Genomic DNA, 14,699 nt, shown 5'->3' on the forward strand with positions numbered 1-14,699 from the left:
CAGGGAATTTGCCATTCTTGGTAAAAATTCACCACTGCTGTGCAAATCTATGCCCTTCCTGCTCTTGCTTCTCAGGACTCGAGAGCAGTGACCTCCTCTCCCTCCAGGCCTGGTTCTACACTCGAGTTTAAGGGAATTGTGCACTTATTTTTTTATTATTAATGAAGCACAGCTCTACAGGCTGGGTGCAGATACAAGTGAATAGCTTGTCCTTCGCTCCTGCAGCCCCACTGCAGAAATACCCAAGGCATGAATAAACACAAATCAGCCATCAATGTGTGTGTTCTTTCCTCCTTTCCACTGCAAAAGACACCCCATGCTCTCCTCAGGTGAGCAAACACCTCAGGTGGGGTGCAGCCCACAGCTTCCCGTACTCCTCACTGCCTCTGTGTGGCTTCAGTGTGGTTATAAATTAAATATTTCCCTCAGTGATAGCTTCTGCCTGACTTCAAAATCCTTTGGCTGGTACTGCTTTAGCTTTCCTCAGGTGTTTGCAGGTGGATGAATCCACACCCTTCACCCCTGTGCTTCAGCTGTATTAGACAATTAACAAGGCAACCTTGTTTAGACAAGGATCTTAATGGTGTAACTTCTACCTAAATTCCTGCTCCCTGCAGGAGCTTCCCCTCAACCTCTCACCAGGTATTTAGCATTTTGTCTTAAAAACAGATTAACTTAAAAAAAGAGAGATTAACTAATGGTCTTGAGAGGTTTGGCAGTAAGGGAAGGTCAGGGTGGTGAATAATGGAAATGAAAAAGGGCATTTAAAAGAGCTTTTATCGTTCTCCTGCCCCTTGTCTAGCTTCTCATTGCTGTTAGGAACATGTGCTCTTACCTGGTGTTGGTCTCCGTTCAGCCGTGCACAGTCAGATTTCCACATTGGGATCTGTGAATCCTTTCTTGCCCTCGTTCACCAGCACAGGCTTTTCTGTCCTTGTGTGCCAGACTAAAATCTGAAGAAGCCAGCAGAAGTCATTAGCTGCACCTCTCCAGTGCACTAACAAATATTCCTGCACATTAAATCAATAGTGCAATTTAACCAGCCACCCTGGAGCCTAATGGTGCATCCACCGCTGAGAGGAGCTTTGCATAAACCTTCGTTTAGGCAGAGCTGCCGCTCTGCAAAATGCACAGTGCACAGAAATTACCCATTTTACAGTGTGCTGTCGTGGGACATTAACCTGCTCCTTCCATGTAGTTATCCAGCAGCTTCCTCGAAAGGCTCATCAGCCTTCCAATGGAGTAAGGCAGCTCCCTCCCAGCCAGGGAATCACATCCCTGCCTCCCCACAGAGCCAGTTCCTCACTCTACTTCTTGGTTATCACCTTACACCCTTGGCCTGTGGAGTCACTCAGAGGGGAAATGCAAATTCCTGATGTTCAGGTCACGTTGTGAGGGAAGAGGCATCTGGATGAGCACCACCAGCTCTTCCCATCACCTCCCCTGCCTTCGACTGGGGGAAATAGAAACTGAATTTTTCAGCACATCCCTGAAAATCCACTACTGGGCAGAAGACATCAGTCTGCCCCCTAACCTTGGCATCGCTTCTCTTTTCACTCTGGAATTCTTTCCAGGGCCTAAAAAGCCAGGAGAGTGTCACCGAGCTGGGAAGGACTCACTGCTGCTGCAGTGCTGATGCAGCCTCTGCTGCCTCAGAGCTGCTGAGGCAGGAGCTGGTTCCAGAATCCTCCCTTCTTCCCACGAGCTCTGGGCTGCACACACCCTCTCATAACCCAGCACTACCCTAAGGATCCCCTCAAAAGCCCCCTCCCCAGTCCCTTTGGAATGCTGGCCCCACACAGCCACCCCCTATGCTGTACCAGGTATTAAAACCCCTCTCTAGCTTGCTTAAAACAGAACTGAAGCTTCTCCTAAAAGCTTCCCTCGGTCTTGGCAGCAAAGTTGCACGGAGATCAACATCTGTGGAGGAGAACTGGCAAAATCTGAGGTGGCTGAGTGTTTCCGGGGGGCTATTATAGGAAATTGTTTCTACTTGCTGTGCTCAGACGGTTCTGGAAGCTGCTTAAAATACTCAATTATTCTCAGTGCTTTCCCCCTAGAACCAGGATTGCTGGGAGCAGCTTTATCCTCTCCAAGCAGGTTTCCTGCTCCCCCTCACCTGTGGCTCTCTCCCACCCCGTGGGGTTTCCCTGTGGTTGCCATGACAATCCCCTGCACACTGAATCCTGCAAACCACTTCCACCCAGCGCCTGCCTTCCTGAAAAACGAGGGCACGTTCTCCTTCTAAAGGATGAACAAAGCCCTTTTCAAACCCTCCTGGTTCAAGCAGAGCACCTTCCCCCTCCTTCCCAAGGAGCTTGTTTGACCAAATTTGTCTCTGATGTGAGCAGTCACCTCCTGTGTGGAGCTTAAATCTCTGCTGATACTGAAGCAGTAGAGACCAACTGCTGGCTGGAGTGGGTCCAAAAATCCATTTCATCATCCCGCACAAGCACCTCAGAGCCCGCTTCTCAAAGTTATCCTGGATTCCAGCGCTGCTCTCCCCACGGCAGCGGCTCTGCTGCAATTACTGCGCTGCCTGCCCGGGAAAAGGCAAAACCAAACAGGGCTCACGAGTGGCTCTCTGCAGGCACCAGTGACAGGTCCAACAGCAGAAAGGTGCTGGAGAAATCCTGTAGCCAGTTCTCCTGTCCAGTGGGAGCTGGTGAGAGCCCTTGACACTGCTGACACTCCACACTCAGCCCTGCCCGTGGCCCAGGGACTCACGCACACTTCAGCAGCTCTGACCACACGCTCCACAAGCAGTGGGGCACAGCTACACATGATCAGCCTTCTCCTTCAATGGGATCCCACTTCTGCACTGTTACCGCCAAATGTCAAAAAAGGGAGATTAAACGAGCTAAAATGGACCCATTTTCAGAGTCTGCAGCTTGATACAGCAGCTTTTACCATTTTTCATGCTGTGCTCTTTAACGTGGGAGGTAGATCACCATTTAGCACAGAAACATTTGCTTTTCCTTTCAGCCAGTGCTTGGTTTTTCCAACAAGCAGTGTGCTTCATGCCTCAGGGAAGCTTTGGCTCCCTCACAAGACACCAAACAGTGAGTGGCACCAAATATCTGACTTTTCCTGAGCAGTGGTTTCATACAGGTCACCTGAGGGACTCCCCTTTGAAAATACTACTGCAAAACCCTTCCAGTCATTGCCAGCCCTGCCATTTGCAGTCACAGGACTCAAAGCAGATCTGGGAGATGACAGGGATTCATCTCCACAGCAGAACAATTCATTGTCTTCCAACAAGAGATTAAAAAGCAGACAGGAGAGTCGACCTGCAGTGGGAGGGGGTCGCAGGGTTTCCAGCACACAGACCCTCCCAGGAGGGGTTCAGGAGTTGTTGTTTGAAATGGAAACTACAGAATGTGAAGGAAAAGAGACACCAGGCTGAAAGGGCAGCTTTGCTCCCCATCCTCCAGCCTGACAACAAAAAGTTCCCCCAGCTGTGGCATTCATGGTGCCCATGGGCCCCCTGACTCTCCTTTCCTGGCTGAGCTCACTGCAGATTGTTCTCCTGGGTGTTAATAGAAAATGGGGAGCAGAATGTCCCCCCCTTCCATCAGCCTCACGGGAATGCCAAATCTCAGACCTCCCTCCTGTGCCAGTGGACTGAAGACAGGATGGTTTGATTTGGGGGAGTAGGCAAATGCACGAGCAGCAGAACTCCAAATGCAGACAATCCTTGCATAGCCCTGTTTCCTTACAGCTCCAGGATAAACCAATCCTTCCCTCCTCATTAGGAGGGATAACTTTCCCCTCAGCAAATAATACCAACTTTCTCTACTTTCTCCTTCATTTTGGGCAGCTCCCAAATCCAAGAAAATAAGCAGGATACGTGGCCTTTGGCCTAAGTTTCAGCTCTTTGCAGGGGTGTGTGTTTGTGGGCTGAATTCTGATCAATATTGCCAGTACAGCAGTGCACACAGGGAAGGCAGCATTTTTGGAGAACAGATGCCTGTGCTTATCTTACACATTCCTCTGATCCCTCCTTAATGACTCTATCTAAGCACATCATAATTTTTAATGTAAATCTCCCTGCAAAGCAGGTGTGTGGTTATGTTTAACAGAAGCAAAGCATGACAAGTGCTGGGAGCACAGCAGAGAGAGAGAGAGAAAGAGGGGAGCCTGTGTTTGATCTCAGCGTGAGAGGACCCCAGACCACAGCTGGCTTTGGGCCTTCTCTGCTGCTGGCCTGAACTCTGCTCCTGGTAAAATGGGGGAGTAAAACCAGAAATGGAGACTTCCAGGGAAATGGAGACTTCCAGGGAAATGGAGGCTGCTGGCAGCAGCTGAAGCAGAAAGGCAGAACCCAACCTGCAAAGCTGCCCTCAGAGCTTGCCAGGAGCAGACAGCATTCAGCTCACAACAAGGACCCTTGTGAGCTCTCCCCAGCCCAGCCAAGAAAAGAAGCACAGTCTGCTTCCGATGCTGGGCAGCAATCCCTGCTTCTTCCTCCCCATCCCTGACCTGTGTCACAGCCCTGCCTGGCTCCAGCACCATTTGTTTCCTCCTGCCTGGAAACAACCTTTTCCTTCCTCTCCTTCCTCCGGTGTTCCTCCAGGGCTGTCATTCCCACCCCCAGCCTTTAGCACAGCTTCCTTCCAACAGGTATTTATTTACAGCAGGGACAGTAGGGCAAGGACTGAATGGAGTAAACACCCCTAATCTTCTGTGTACCAGCCTAAAAGCAGCCTGTCCATCTCTCCTGCCTGTTGGAAACACATTTATTTCCACACTGGGCCCAGGAACAGGGATCTGATTTTAATCCAGTCTCTTTCCCTAACCTCGGGAGGCTGCTTATGTTATTTGTCCCAGCGCTGGACAGCCAAACACAGACACGTGGATTCAGAGAGGCACAGCAGGTACCAGATAAAACCCAGACTTGCTCCTTTCCCTGGGCTTCTCCTCCTTATTCCTGGTTTCCTTATGAGGAAAACAGTGTGATCCCTGTTTTTTTCCATGGCTGGGGGCTGTGGAGCAGTGCACATGGAAATCGGACAAAAGGTATTAGAAGCTCTTTTTTTCCTATCCCAAAAAGGGATGGAGACCTGGATCCAGCACTGGGGCTGATGGCAATAACAACTTATTTGCAATAAAAGAACAATTCTGTTGGGGTAATTAAGCAATAAAGGCTCTCTAATTCAGACTGGCTGATGTTTATAACAGACAATGGTGTGAGAGTGCTACACAGGGGTCTCTGATCTCAGAGGCACCCCCACCACAGCTCCAGTGTTTAGGGAACCCACTCACAAAGCTTCAAAGCCCTTGACAGCACCTCTGTTGCTGATGGGCTGTGGGTGACGCCTGCCACACTAACCAGCTTTGTCTCATGGTGTCTCCCACGCTCCCCTGTCAGCCCAGACAGATTCATCTCTCATCCTAGACTAGGAAGCCTTCAGGAGAGCCACCAGCGTGCTCTGGGTTTCTGTGTTATTTAGCACATGGGATCCTGCTCCCTGACCCAGCAATGTGCGCAGTCAGGATCGATCAATCAGCTGACAGCAGTGAAATCCCCCCCAAACAAAGCTTCCTGGAAGCCTCCTGGAGCTCAGAGTAGTATCCCAGGCACTAAAACATTTCTATATTAGCTCTGACACAGAAAGATCCAGGTTGTTGTGGGCACCTACAGCACAGACATTGCAGAGATGTCAGGAGGGAGGAGACAACTTGGCAACAAGGCAGAGACTGTGTGAACAGCCCTTGGCTGTGGCTGCTGCTCCTGGGTTACAGCTCACACGGCCCCGCAGAGCCAAACCTCAGCGTGTCACAGCACTCAAACCCCCTCAGGAACTCACATTAATTCACTCCAACCATGGAATTCCCTGCTCCAGGGGATCAGCAAGGCCACAGGAAAGCCCACCTTGAAAACAAATTTTTTTAGGGGTAGTGTAAGAAAGAAGAACAGCTACAGGGGAAAGAAGACTCTGTATTTCGAGGCTTATGCAACCACTAGCAGCCTGCAACCAAAACAGCTAAGTGCCCTCCACACATTTTAGTGAGTAATCACCCATTCCCTGCTTCCACGAAACGGGGGTGTGCTCCTTCCAAACACAGAGGAGCAGCCTGGAGAAGAGGAGACTGAGGGGAGGCTCACAGCTGTCTGCGATTTCTTCATGAGGGGCAGGGGATGGACAGGCATTGATCTCTTCTTTCTGGTGAGCAGGGACAGGACCCAGGGAAGCGCTGGAGCTGTGTCAGGGGAGGGTTAGGCTGGATACCAGGGAAAAGGTTCTTTCCCCCAGAGGGTGCTGGGCACTGCCCAGGCTCCCCAGAGAATGGGCACAGCCCCAAGGCTGCCAGAGCCCCAGGAGCGTTTGGACAGCTCTGCCAGGGATGCCCAGGGTGGGATTGTTGGAGCAGGAGCTGGATAATCCTTCCAACTCAGGATGTTCTGCAATTCTGTGAAGTGATGGAACGATGGGGCTGACCGGGGTTTTCCCCCCCTCTGGCTCCTCACAGCCCCCCACACGAAGACGAGCCCATACCTTAGTGCAATTGGCAGCCTTGGGCTCGAGGTCGTTGAGGGTGACCAGCTCCCGGAGCAGGCTGCTCTCCTGGTAGCCACCCTTGACTCCCCGCAGTTTGAAGTAGGCCTGAGAGCGCTGCAGGATGAGCCTGAGGTTGACGGCGAAGCCGGCCATGTCGATGGCGAAGGGGCGGTGCGGGTCGAACACGGTTTTCCAGCCGTACACCTTCCCCGCCGCGTTCACCTTGGGCGACTCGTAGCGCAGGCCGCCCACGAAGGCCACGGGCCACACCGACACCTTCCTGGTGCTGCGCATCTGGGGGCGAGCACACACAGGGACACGCTGACCCCCGCCCGCGGCTTCCGCGTGGTTCCCAGCAGAACCCATCCTGCGATCGCACGTCCCGAGCTCCAGCTGGAGCCAACAACCTGCACCCCACCCCGAGGCAGCACCTCTGTGGCTCAGGCCTCACCTGTAAGAGGCTGCCCGTGCCAGAGCTGGACAAGTGAAGTGCTTTGGAAAGTGCCAGCTGGCAGCAATGGCCACGGAGCCGAGCTGGGCTCAGCACTGAAAACAAAGCGGCCAAAAAGGAGCATCTCTGGGATTTATGAGTGGGGTTTTTGTGCAGCTGTCGGGCTCTACATGGGCAAAGACACAGGACAGAAGCACCTTGTCCAAGGCCACCTGGAAATGCCAGAATGGCACGTCTAGGAAGAAAGGTGGTCTCTATTAAGGTATTTAAGCTGCGATCTCAGCCTATGTAAGGCTAAGGGCATCTCCAGAGTGAGGTACTGCAGCTCCCCGCCTCGGGGCCAGCTGGGAAGCACAGCCTCTCCAGACATTCCCAGCAGGCAGGACAGTCCTTTCTCGCTGCTCCTGCCCCGTGGAACAACACTGGGTGCCTCTGCTCCCTCCGGTCACCAGAAATAGAGCGGAGCCACCAGGGGCTGCCTGCACTTGCCAAGGCAGATGCTTTGAATGCCACTCTGCCCGCTCACGCCCAGCACCCTGCCCTGCTCCCTGGCAGGCTCAGCCTCCCGTCCTGCTCTCAGCTCGCTCTCTTAGATCAGGGATCTCCCAGAGCTAATCTCATCACTGCTAATTACTGCAAACGAGAGCAGAAGGGCTCTGGCACTTGCCCTTCTGCATTATACAGCTGCTAACGGCAGCCCCTGTCCACAGGGAACAATAATGTGTGTCTCCTGCATTTCACAGCACATTTCCTTGGCTCAGTGACCTTAACTGCAGAGACATATCAGAGAGGAGAAGCCTCTACGAGCACAGCACACGAGTGAATGAAGGAATCCTTTCTGCTTTATTCATGTGAGGAGCCTGTCTCAAGATGCTGCCAGAGCCAGCCTTAAAGGGGACGGGGAAAGAAAGAAATTCAGTCTGAATTCACTTTCAGCTTTCAAAGCGTGTGTGTTCCTGTGGCTGTGCAAGCTAAAGTGAGAGCCGTCAGGCAAGGGAAAGAGGCATGTATGAGGAAATAAATAGGAGATCCCTATGGTATGAAAACTGGCAGCTGGTGGGGGAGGAAGAAATCCTCCTTTCTTGTCCCTTGCTGCGAGAGTTTGGTGTCAGGGGGAGGGAACAAGTAATTTCTGAGCTGGAAGCCAGGTGAGGTACCTGGCACTGTAAGACCATTCAAACCTGCAAACAGGAGTTCCTTTAGAGCCCCAGTCGGAGTGGAACAAAGAGCAAAGGTGGAAAAGCCCGGGGAAAACTTCCCCTGCTCAAGCCCAATCAGATTGTCAAGACACGCTGAAATTCAGCCCTGGAGCCACAAACTTCCAGGGGGAGATCTCGGCTCCTCTGCCTGCTGACAGCAGCCTGGGAGACATCCATGCCCGGGTGCTGCAAGAGGAATTGCTCCAGGGGGGAGAAGCTGTCTGTCTCCTGGCACAGAGACATCCCTCGCCCCGGCAGCGCAGGAAGGGCTCCGCTTTCCCAGCAGGGGAAGCAAAATCTCTGACCAGCTCCCGCTCCTCGGGTGTGCAGCAAGGCAGAGACGAGCACAGAGAACATCTCTGAACAAGATGTTCTGGAAACGCTGCGGCTGTGCTGACACAGCTCAGGGGTGGCTCTGGCAGGGCACTGCTGCCTCCCTCAGCCGGGGTCTGTGCGGAGCGGGCGCCGGGCTCCTGATAGCCACGGAATTTAACCTTGGGATGGAGTAAGCAAAGGCAAACGGCAGGGCAGGAAAAGGAGCTCCAGGGACCCCTCAAATAAAAACAGACAGGAATTAACAGACAGCCAAGTGGTGGAGAAGGAAGGTGGAAAAGGTCAGATGAGCTGGAAATCTCCGGGATGAGGCGAGGAAGAAGGGTGGCTGAGGTTTCTTTGCACGTCGGGCAGCAGGGGATGTTCCAACCCTAACAAGGCTCCCCACAGGGGAAGGCAGCTCCTCATTAGCTCCCTTTCCATGGAAGCTGCCTCCTGCTCACATGCCACAGATAAACCGGGGTTCCCGTGGCTTCCCACAGGATGCTTTGACTCTGGGAAACACACAGGGTAACGGAGCCCCGGAGAAAAGCTGAGCACAGCTGCAGCGACTACAGCCAGGACTAATCCAGAGCTCAGGAGATGACATGCGCAGCATCTCCTCAGCTCACTCACGGCATCTCTCACCCCCTCCCCGTGCTAATCAGCCACGTTCAACCCTCCCAGCCAGCTCTTACCTCCTCGAAGAGCTCCAGGCTGTAGGTGTTATCATCATCAGCAAAGTAAACAATCCCGGGCTGGCTGTTGTTTTTGTTAAAGGTCTCTCTCAGCCACCTGAGGGCCAGGTTCCTCTGCATGGTGCCGCGGGGGATGCGGGGGTCCCTCATGTCCCCGCGCAGTTTGTAGTTGCGGGGTGTCTCCACGTTGAGGTGGGTGTAGTTGAGCCCCGTGTCCCGCAGCAGGCGGGTGATGAGCGGCGTGCGGCGCTGGGCATCCTCCACCAGGATCCAGTGCAGGTTGGGCACGTGCAGCAGCGTGTTGGCCAGCCGGGTCAGCTCTGCCTTCTGCACGGGCCGGCTGTAGGTGGGGGTGACCACGTGGATGGTGGGCAGCGTGTCTGACCACGGGGGTGGGCGCGTGTACACGTACTCTGTCCTCACCACCTCCACAATGTCCCGGTCCGACAGGCAGTATTCCTTGGAGTCCAAGCCTGCAGCGAGATCACGCTGGGAGTCACCACCATCATCTGAGCAAGGGCATGGAGAGAAGAGAAAGCCGCATGGACTCGGGTGTCCGGCACCCCCCGGCTGAGCCAGCAGGCTGCGGCCACCAGCGGGTCACCCCCGTGGGTGCGAGGAGAGGAAACGGGCTCGGGTGGAGGCTTTCATAAATAAGTGCACGGATAAATAAAGGAGTCAGGGACAAACACACGTGAGAAAAGAAGATTCTGCTGCTAGAAAACCAGCATAAATAAAAGGCCATAGAGCCCAGGACAACTGGGCTGAGTGCTCACAACAAGGAGCTTCAAAAAGCACCCAGAAGAGACGGGATTGTCGAGCAATTGGATGTAGATGAAGAAAATAGCCACATGGACTGGTGATCCATCATCCCTGAAGAGCTCCAGTGCTCTGGGCACCGTGCTCAGTGGGACAGGACTCATGGCTCTGCACTCAGGCACTGGAGCACCTGGACTGGGAGGCAGGGGAATAACTGGTGGAAAACACCAGGCCAATGAAGATCTCCAGCAGCGTGGTCTGGGTAGGACACTGCAGTGCCCCACTGCTCTCTGACAGGCACAGAGAAGTGGGGAAAGACACACTTCAAACCCAGAAATGGAGTGGAAATTAAAGCCTGTAATTGTAGGTTTTTCCTGCAGAGACTTTCCCCTGCCTTTAACTAACCTGCCTCAGAAAGGCCTCTCCAGCCTCTGAACATAACAGCCCCCTTAGGGGTGCAGATGTGAGCAATGAACTGCCTAAAGATTGGATACTCTGATCCAAACATATGAAATCCCTGCAAATTGTTCACAATCAGCTCAAGGGAAACCGATGTTGATGCACCTGCCACTTTTCCAGGGTCCAACTTCCCCAGTTTCCACTGCAGAGCAGTGGGAATGCCACGGTGTGCAGAGATGAAGGGGGACCCCCACTCAGGATGTAAGCCTGGCTCTCCAGTGGGCACAGAACACTTTGAGCCATAGATTTTGCAAAATCAGGTAACTACCAGGAACTCGAGATGAGAAAGAACAGGAACAGAGAGCCATTAGATCTGGCCCAGCAGGGGACTACCCATGGCTTTTTCATAGTGTGTTATTCTTCCAGCAGCACAGGCTTTGATACCTGAACCACACGAAGGCCTCGTACTCCATGGCATTGACAGAGGGGGGTCGGTATTTGAGGGAGGGAACAGGGTACGTGTTGATAGCAGGCCCCATCTACTGCAAAGCACCTCAGCATCACACAGCAGAGCTCTCTGAGAGCAGAGAACGCTGGAATCAATTTAGAAATCAATCTGTGAAATTCATTGGACACAGACACAAATGAAATTAGCCAGGACAGTGCCCGAGACAGTTTGCAGCCCTGCAGGTCAAAGCCCCAGCTGTAAGCCCTGGCACGGGGAGGCTCTGCTGTTCTGGGCATCTCCAGGTGCACATCTCTCTCAGCACCTGATAGCAGAGGATCTCAGAAACGCTCCACAAGAACAAAATTATTCCTCTTGAGAGCTTTGAGGTTGGTCTCTACCACCGCTCACTTTCCACTGGGGGCTGTGAGAAGCAGAGAAGTGTCTTATCAAGGTCATCGGGAGTTCTTGACTGAGTCATTGGAGCAGTCTCTGTGCTGTAACTGCAGTAACCATTCACAGAAAACAGCTTTTAGGGCAGTGAACCAAACTGCTGTACGGCCAGGCAGCGTGTTTTCAGTCATCTTTAAAGTCCTGTTTTAGAGCCCAGTAGATCCCTCACCCTCTGAAACACTGTCCCCAGAAGGGACCAGAGTCATTTTTTCCTGCCCAAAGCCTCAGGGGTGGCTGTCAGGAGAAAGGGAAAGCTGCTCGGGACAGACGGAGCTTCCTACAACTCAAGCTGCACATCAGTGCCCAGCAAAGGGATAAGCAGCTGTGGAGGATGGGGACAAACTCTAAAAGGGAAGAGAATCCCTCAGAGAAAGGGAACAGAGAGGATGAAAGGGTCCTGCAAATGAGCTGGCCTTCTTCCCCCAGACCAGCCTGCCTACAGCAGAAGGGCAGAGCCAAGAAGGAAGGTGGCAGAGGGCAGCATGGCTTCTTCCAGCCCCCAAGAGCCCTCACGGCCCTTAGGTATTACTGCTGTGCCAAGAACAGGACCAAGCTAGGATGCTTCCAGCTGAAAGAACTTCCTACAGCCTCCAGATTTGGGCCAGGGCTGTATTTACTGCAGTGTGTGACAGGCCGTGTGGAAGTCAACTTCTCATAGCTTTGTAACTCCCCCAGGCAGGTGAGATCTGGCTCTGCCTTCGCCTTCAAGTGCAAGAGCACTGCTTTCTGCTTTCCTTAAAAAGTGCCCTCAGCCTCACATCTCCTGGAGCAGCTGCCTCGAGTGGCAGCTTTGTTTCCTCTGCTCTCTTTGCAGCTTTCCTGCTGGAATAACTGTGTCTGCAGAGCGCTGCAAAGGCCAGCAGGGAGGGAATCCTCTCTCAGGGAACAAAGAGAAGCAGCACTCTGGATTTAGGCCATAAAGAGCTCTCCAAGTGCAGTGAGCACACCCCATGACTTGGAGTTTGATGCCTCTGGAGGACCCCTACGAGCACTGGGCTGTTCCTACAGCAGAGGTGGGGAGGCTCCTGCATGGGCATGGTCTGGGAGCTGAGATGAGCATGGCTGCCATGGAGAAATGAAATGAGAGAGGAGATGAGGGCGAAGGGGGGATGCACGGACTTGGCATGGGCTGGTTTGGTTTCTCTCACCCTTGTGCACTGCAAGCAGCGGAGCAATGGTGCTCTGGTGCCACACGGTGATTAGTAGTGTCCAGGGCAGAACTATCAGCACGATAGCCAGGATGTCTCGTCTCTTCGGCATCTCCAAGACTGACTGGGCCCACAGCTCCTCATTACCTGACAGTGAAAACCCCAGAGACAGAACAGCAGAGCACATGGAGAACAGAAATAAATGGGCAGGAAGGAGCAAGGACAGAGAGAGAGAGAGAACGCGAGAGAGGGAGAGAGCAGCGAAGGCGACACGACTCGTGGGTCTTACCAGTGCTTACAACCCACCCATTGCAGAAGCAGGTTTGCAGGGGCCTCGGCTGCTGAGCCCAGGAGCAGGAGAGCACTTCTGCAGGGCACTGCTGGAGCTGCCAGCAGGAACCTCAGGGACTCATGTGGAAGCAAACCTGCAACACAGAGCAAAGGTGAGTAGGCAGAGAAAGTACCAGAATTCCCAAATCCTCCTCGAGAAGAACAAACCCCACTGAGGCAGTGAGCAGCAGCAAAGTGTCCCACCCCTCCAGGGAGATTCCTCCTGGGTGCCCAGGGCCTCGCTTTCCCCTTGTCAAGCAAGTCCCTCTTGCCAGCCAAATGAAAGCTGCTCGGTGCCACAGTGTCTGAGCCATCCCAGCGGAAAAGAACCTTCTCCACGAGCCAGCCAAGCCCACGGAAGGAGCAGAGACTGCCATGACCACACCACTGCCTGACCCATCAGCACATGCTGTGATCCCCCAGATCCTCTCCCTCGGCCGGGCAGAGCTCTTGGGGTGGCTGCACCTCTGCTCCCGTGGCACAAAGACGCGATCCCATATTTTTCCCCATCCGTATCCCCTCGGCTCGGCCCATCCTGCCGGCAGCTCCAACACAGCCAGTTTTAGCTCAGGCTTCCAGCAGCCTGCTCAGGTTCATTCCCCCTCAGAGGTGCTGTGCCTGGAGTATATTAAAGTGCCACAATGGCTTAGTTTGATGCAACACGAGCACATACAAGATTTAAGCAGATCGTGTTTTACCCGGGCGCCGCGGCGAGCAAAGCACAGCACTTAGCGGGGCTGCCACGCAGGGTGGGCAGTTTGCAAACACGGGTAGCAGTTTAGTGCTGCTGCTCCCATGTGGGGGAACGCATCAGAGGCTGCTAAAAGGGCTGCAGTGCAGGCAGGGAGAGCCCAGGGATACTGCAGAGGAAGCAGGATGCTCTGGGAAAAACACTGCTCTCCTGCTGCCAGTGATCTGGGAATTATCAGACCCCTCCTTCAGTCAGAGGGAGCTCCTTGAGCCCGGGCTCTTGATGCCACGCTACTTGTGCAAATGTTTTCTCAGAGCTGGCTTTTTCCTGGTGGCATGGGGCTGGCATGGAGAAATCCAGGTTCAGATCCATGATTAGCCCGAATTGGATTGATGCCAATTTCCCTTGGCCCCTGGGCTGTACAGCAAGCCCCTGGCATGGAGCCCACTTGGAAATGGCTCCAAGAGCTGACAGGTCTTTCCTCTAAAGGAATCTTGCAATCAAGCGATATTCAAGTGGCTGGACAGAACCTGGTTCTTCCAAATTAGCACTTCAATCACAGAGGTATTAATTTACCAGGGAAAACAAGAGGGAGGGAGGACATAGGTTGGGCTTTGTCCTTAAAAGTGACATGTAAATGTTCTTCAACTAAAGTTTCAGTGAATAGTTGTTTTTTTCCACACATACAAAACACAAACTTGTAGGAAAATTTCCAGCCAACTCTAGCAAACAGCCAGTTCCCCAGCCAGAGCTCTCTCCTTTTTTTCAGAATTGGTGAAAGCAGCCTCATTCAGACAAAATAAACCAGGGAGGAAGAGGAGGAATTATTCCAGCAAGCATCAGCCTTCTGCTGCCTCCCTGTCCAGCTCTCAGAGCCAGAGAAATCCCACTGGCCTTGCTCTGCCAAAGCACAGTGCCCTCAGGAAAGAGCATCTGGCCTCGTCCCTGCTGTCCCTGCGGTCGATGACCGTGCCTGAACAGAGGACATGGAGTGTTGGCATCCTTTGAATCCTCGGACAAAGCTGCAACACGTCCCTTGAGCATCCCCTGCCAGGGCCGGGCTGTAGGGGGCAGCTGGAAAGCCTGAACACCTTACCCAGTAAAGTGCCTTCCCCAGAAATGCACCAAGGACAGGATTCTGCTGCTGGAGAGGGGGTGGGAGCAAATGACAGCTAAAAAAGCCCCTCAGAGCCCATCCACAGCCCCTGGCCAGCTGCCACGGTGGGCTGGCATCACCAAATGCCCTGTTTGTCACCGGCAGCTTCCTCCAGACACAGTGCCCCTACCTTAAAGCTGCCCTTTCCTTGCCTC

General features: G+C 53.4%; 1 protein-coding gene across 3 annotated transcripts; it reads right to left on the reverse strand.

The window, feature by feature from the left end:
- Positions 1-866: 866 nt before the first annotated feature.
- On the reverse strand, positions 867-12,554 carry B3GAT1 (beta-1,3-glucuronyltransferase 1; the record flags this gene model as incomplete). 3 transcript variants are annotated; one of them, XM_082297093.1, is made up of 4 exons in its annotated part: positions 867-953; positions 6,501-6,797; positions 9,164-9,672; positions 12,368-12,554. In XM_082297093.1, the coding sequence occupies 4 exons, from the start codon at positions 12,552-12,554 to the stop codon at positions 867-869; spliced, it is 1,080 nt and encodes a 359-aa protein (XP_082153219.1). The 3 variants fall into 3 exon arrangements, with proteins under 3 accessions (XP_082153219.1, XP_082153221.1, XP_082153220.1); XM_082297095.1 differs by lacking the exon at positions 12,368-12,554 and having other exon boundaries at positions 9,164-9,503; positions 9,590-9,672; XM_082297094.1 differs by lacking the exon at positions 12,368-12,554 and having other exon boundaries at positions 9,164-9,503; positions 9,587-9,672.
- Between the last annotated feature and the right edge of the window lie 2,145 nt (positions 12,555-14,699).

This window comes from Coloeus monedula (assembly GCF_965178545.1).
Source record: "Coloeus monedula genome assembly, chromosome: 25".
NCBI classification, from domain to species: Eukaryota; Metazoa; Chordata; class Aves; order Passeriformes; family Corvidae; genus Coloeus; species Coloeus monedula.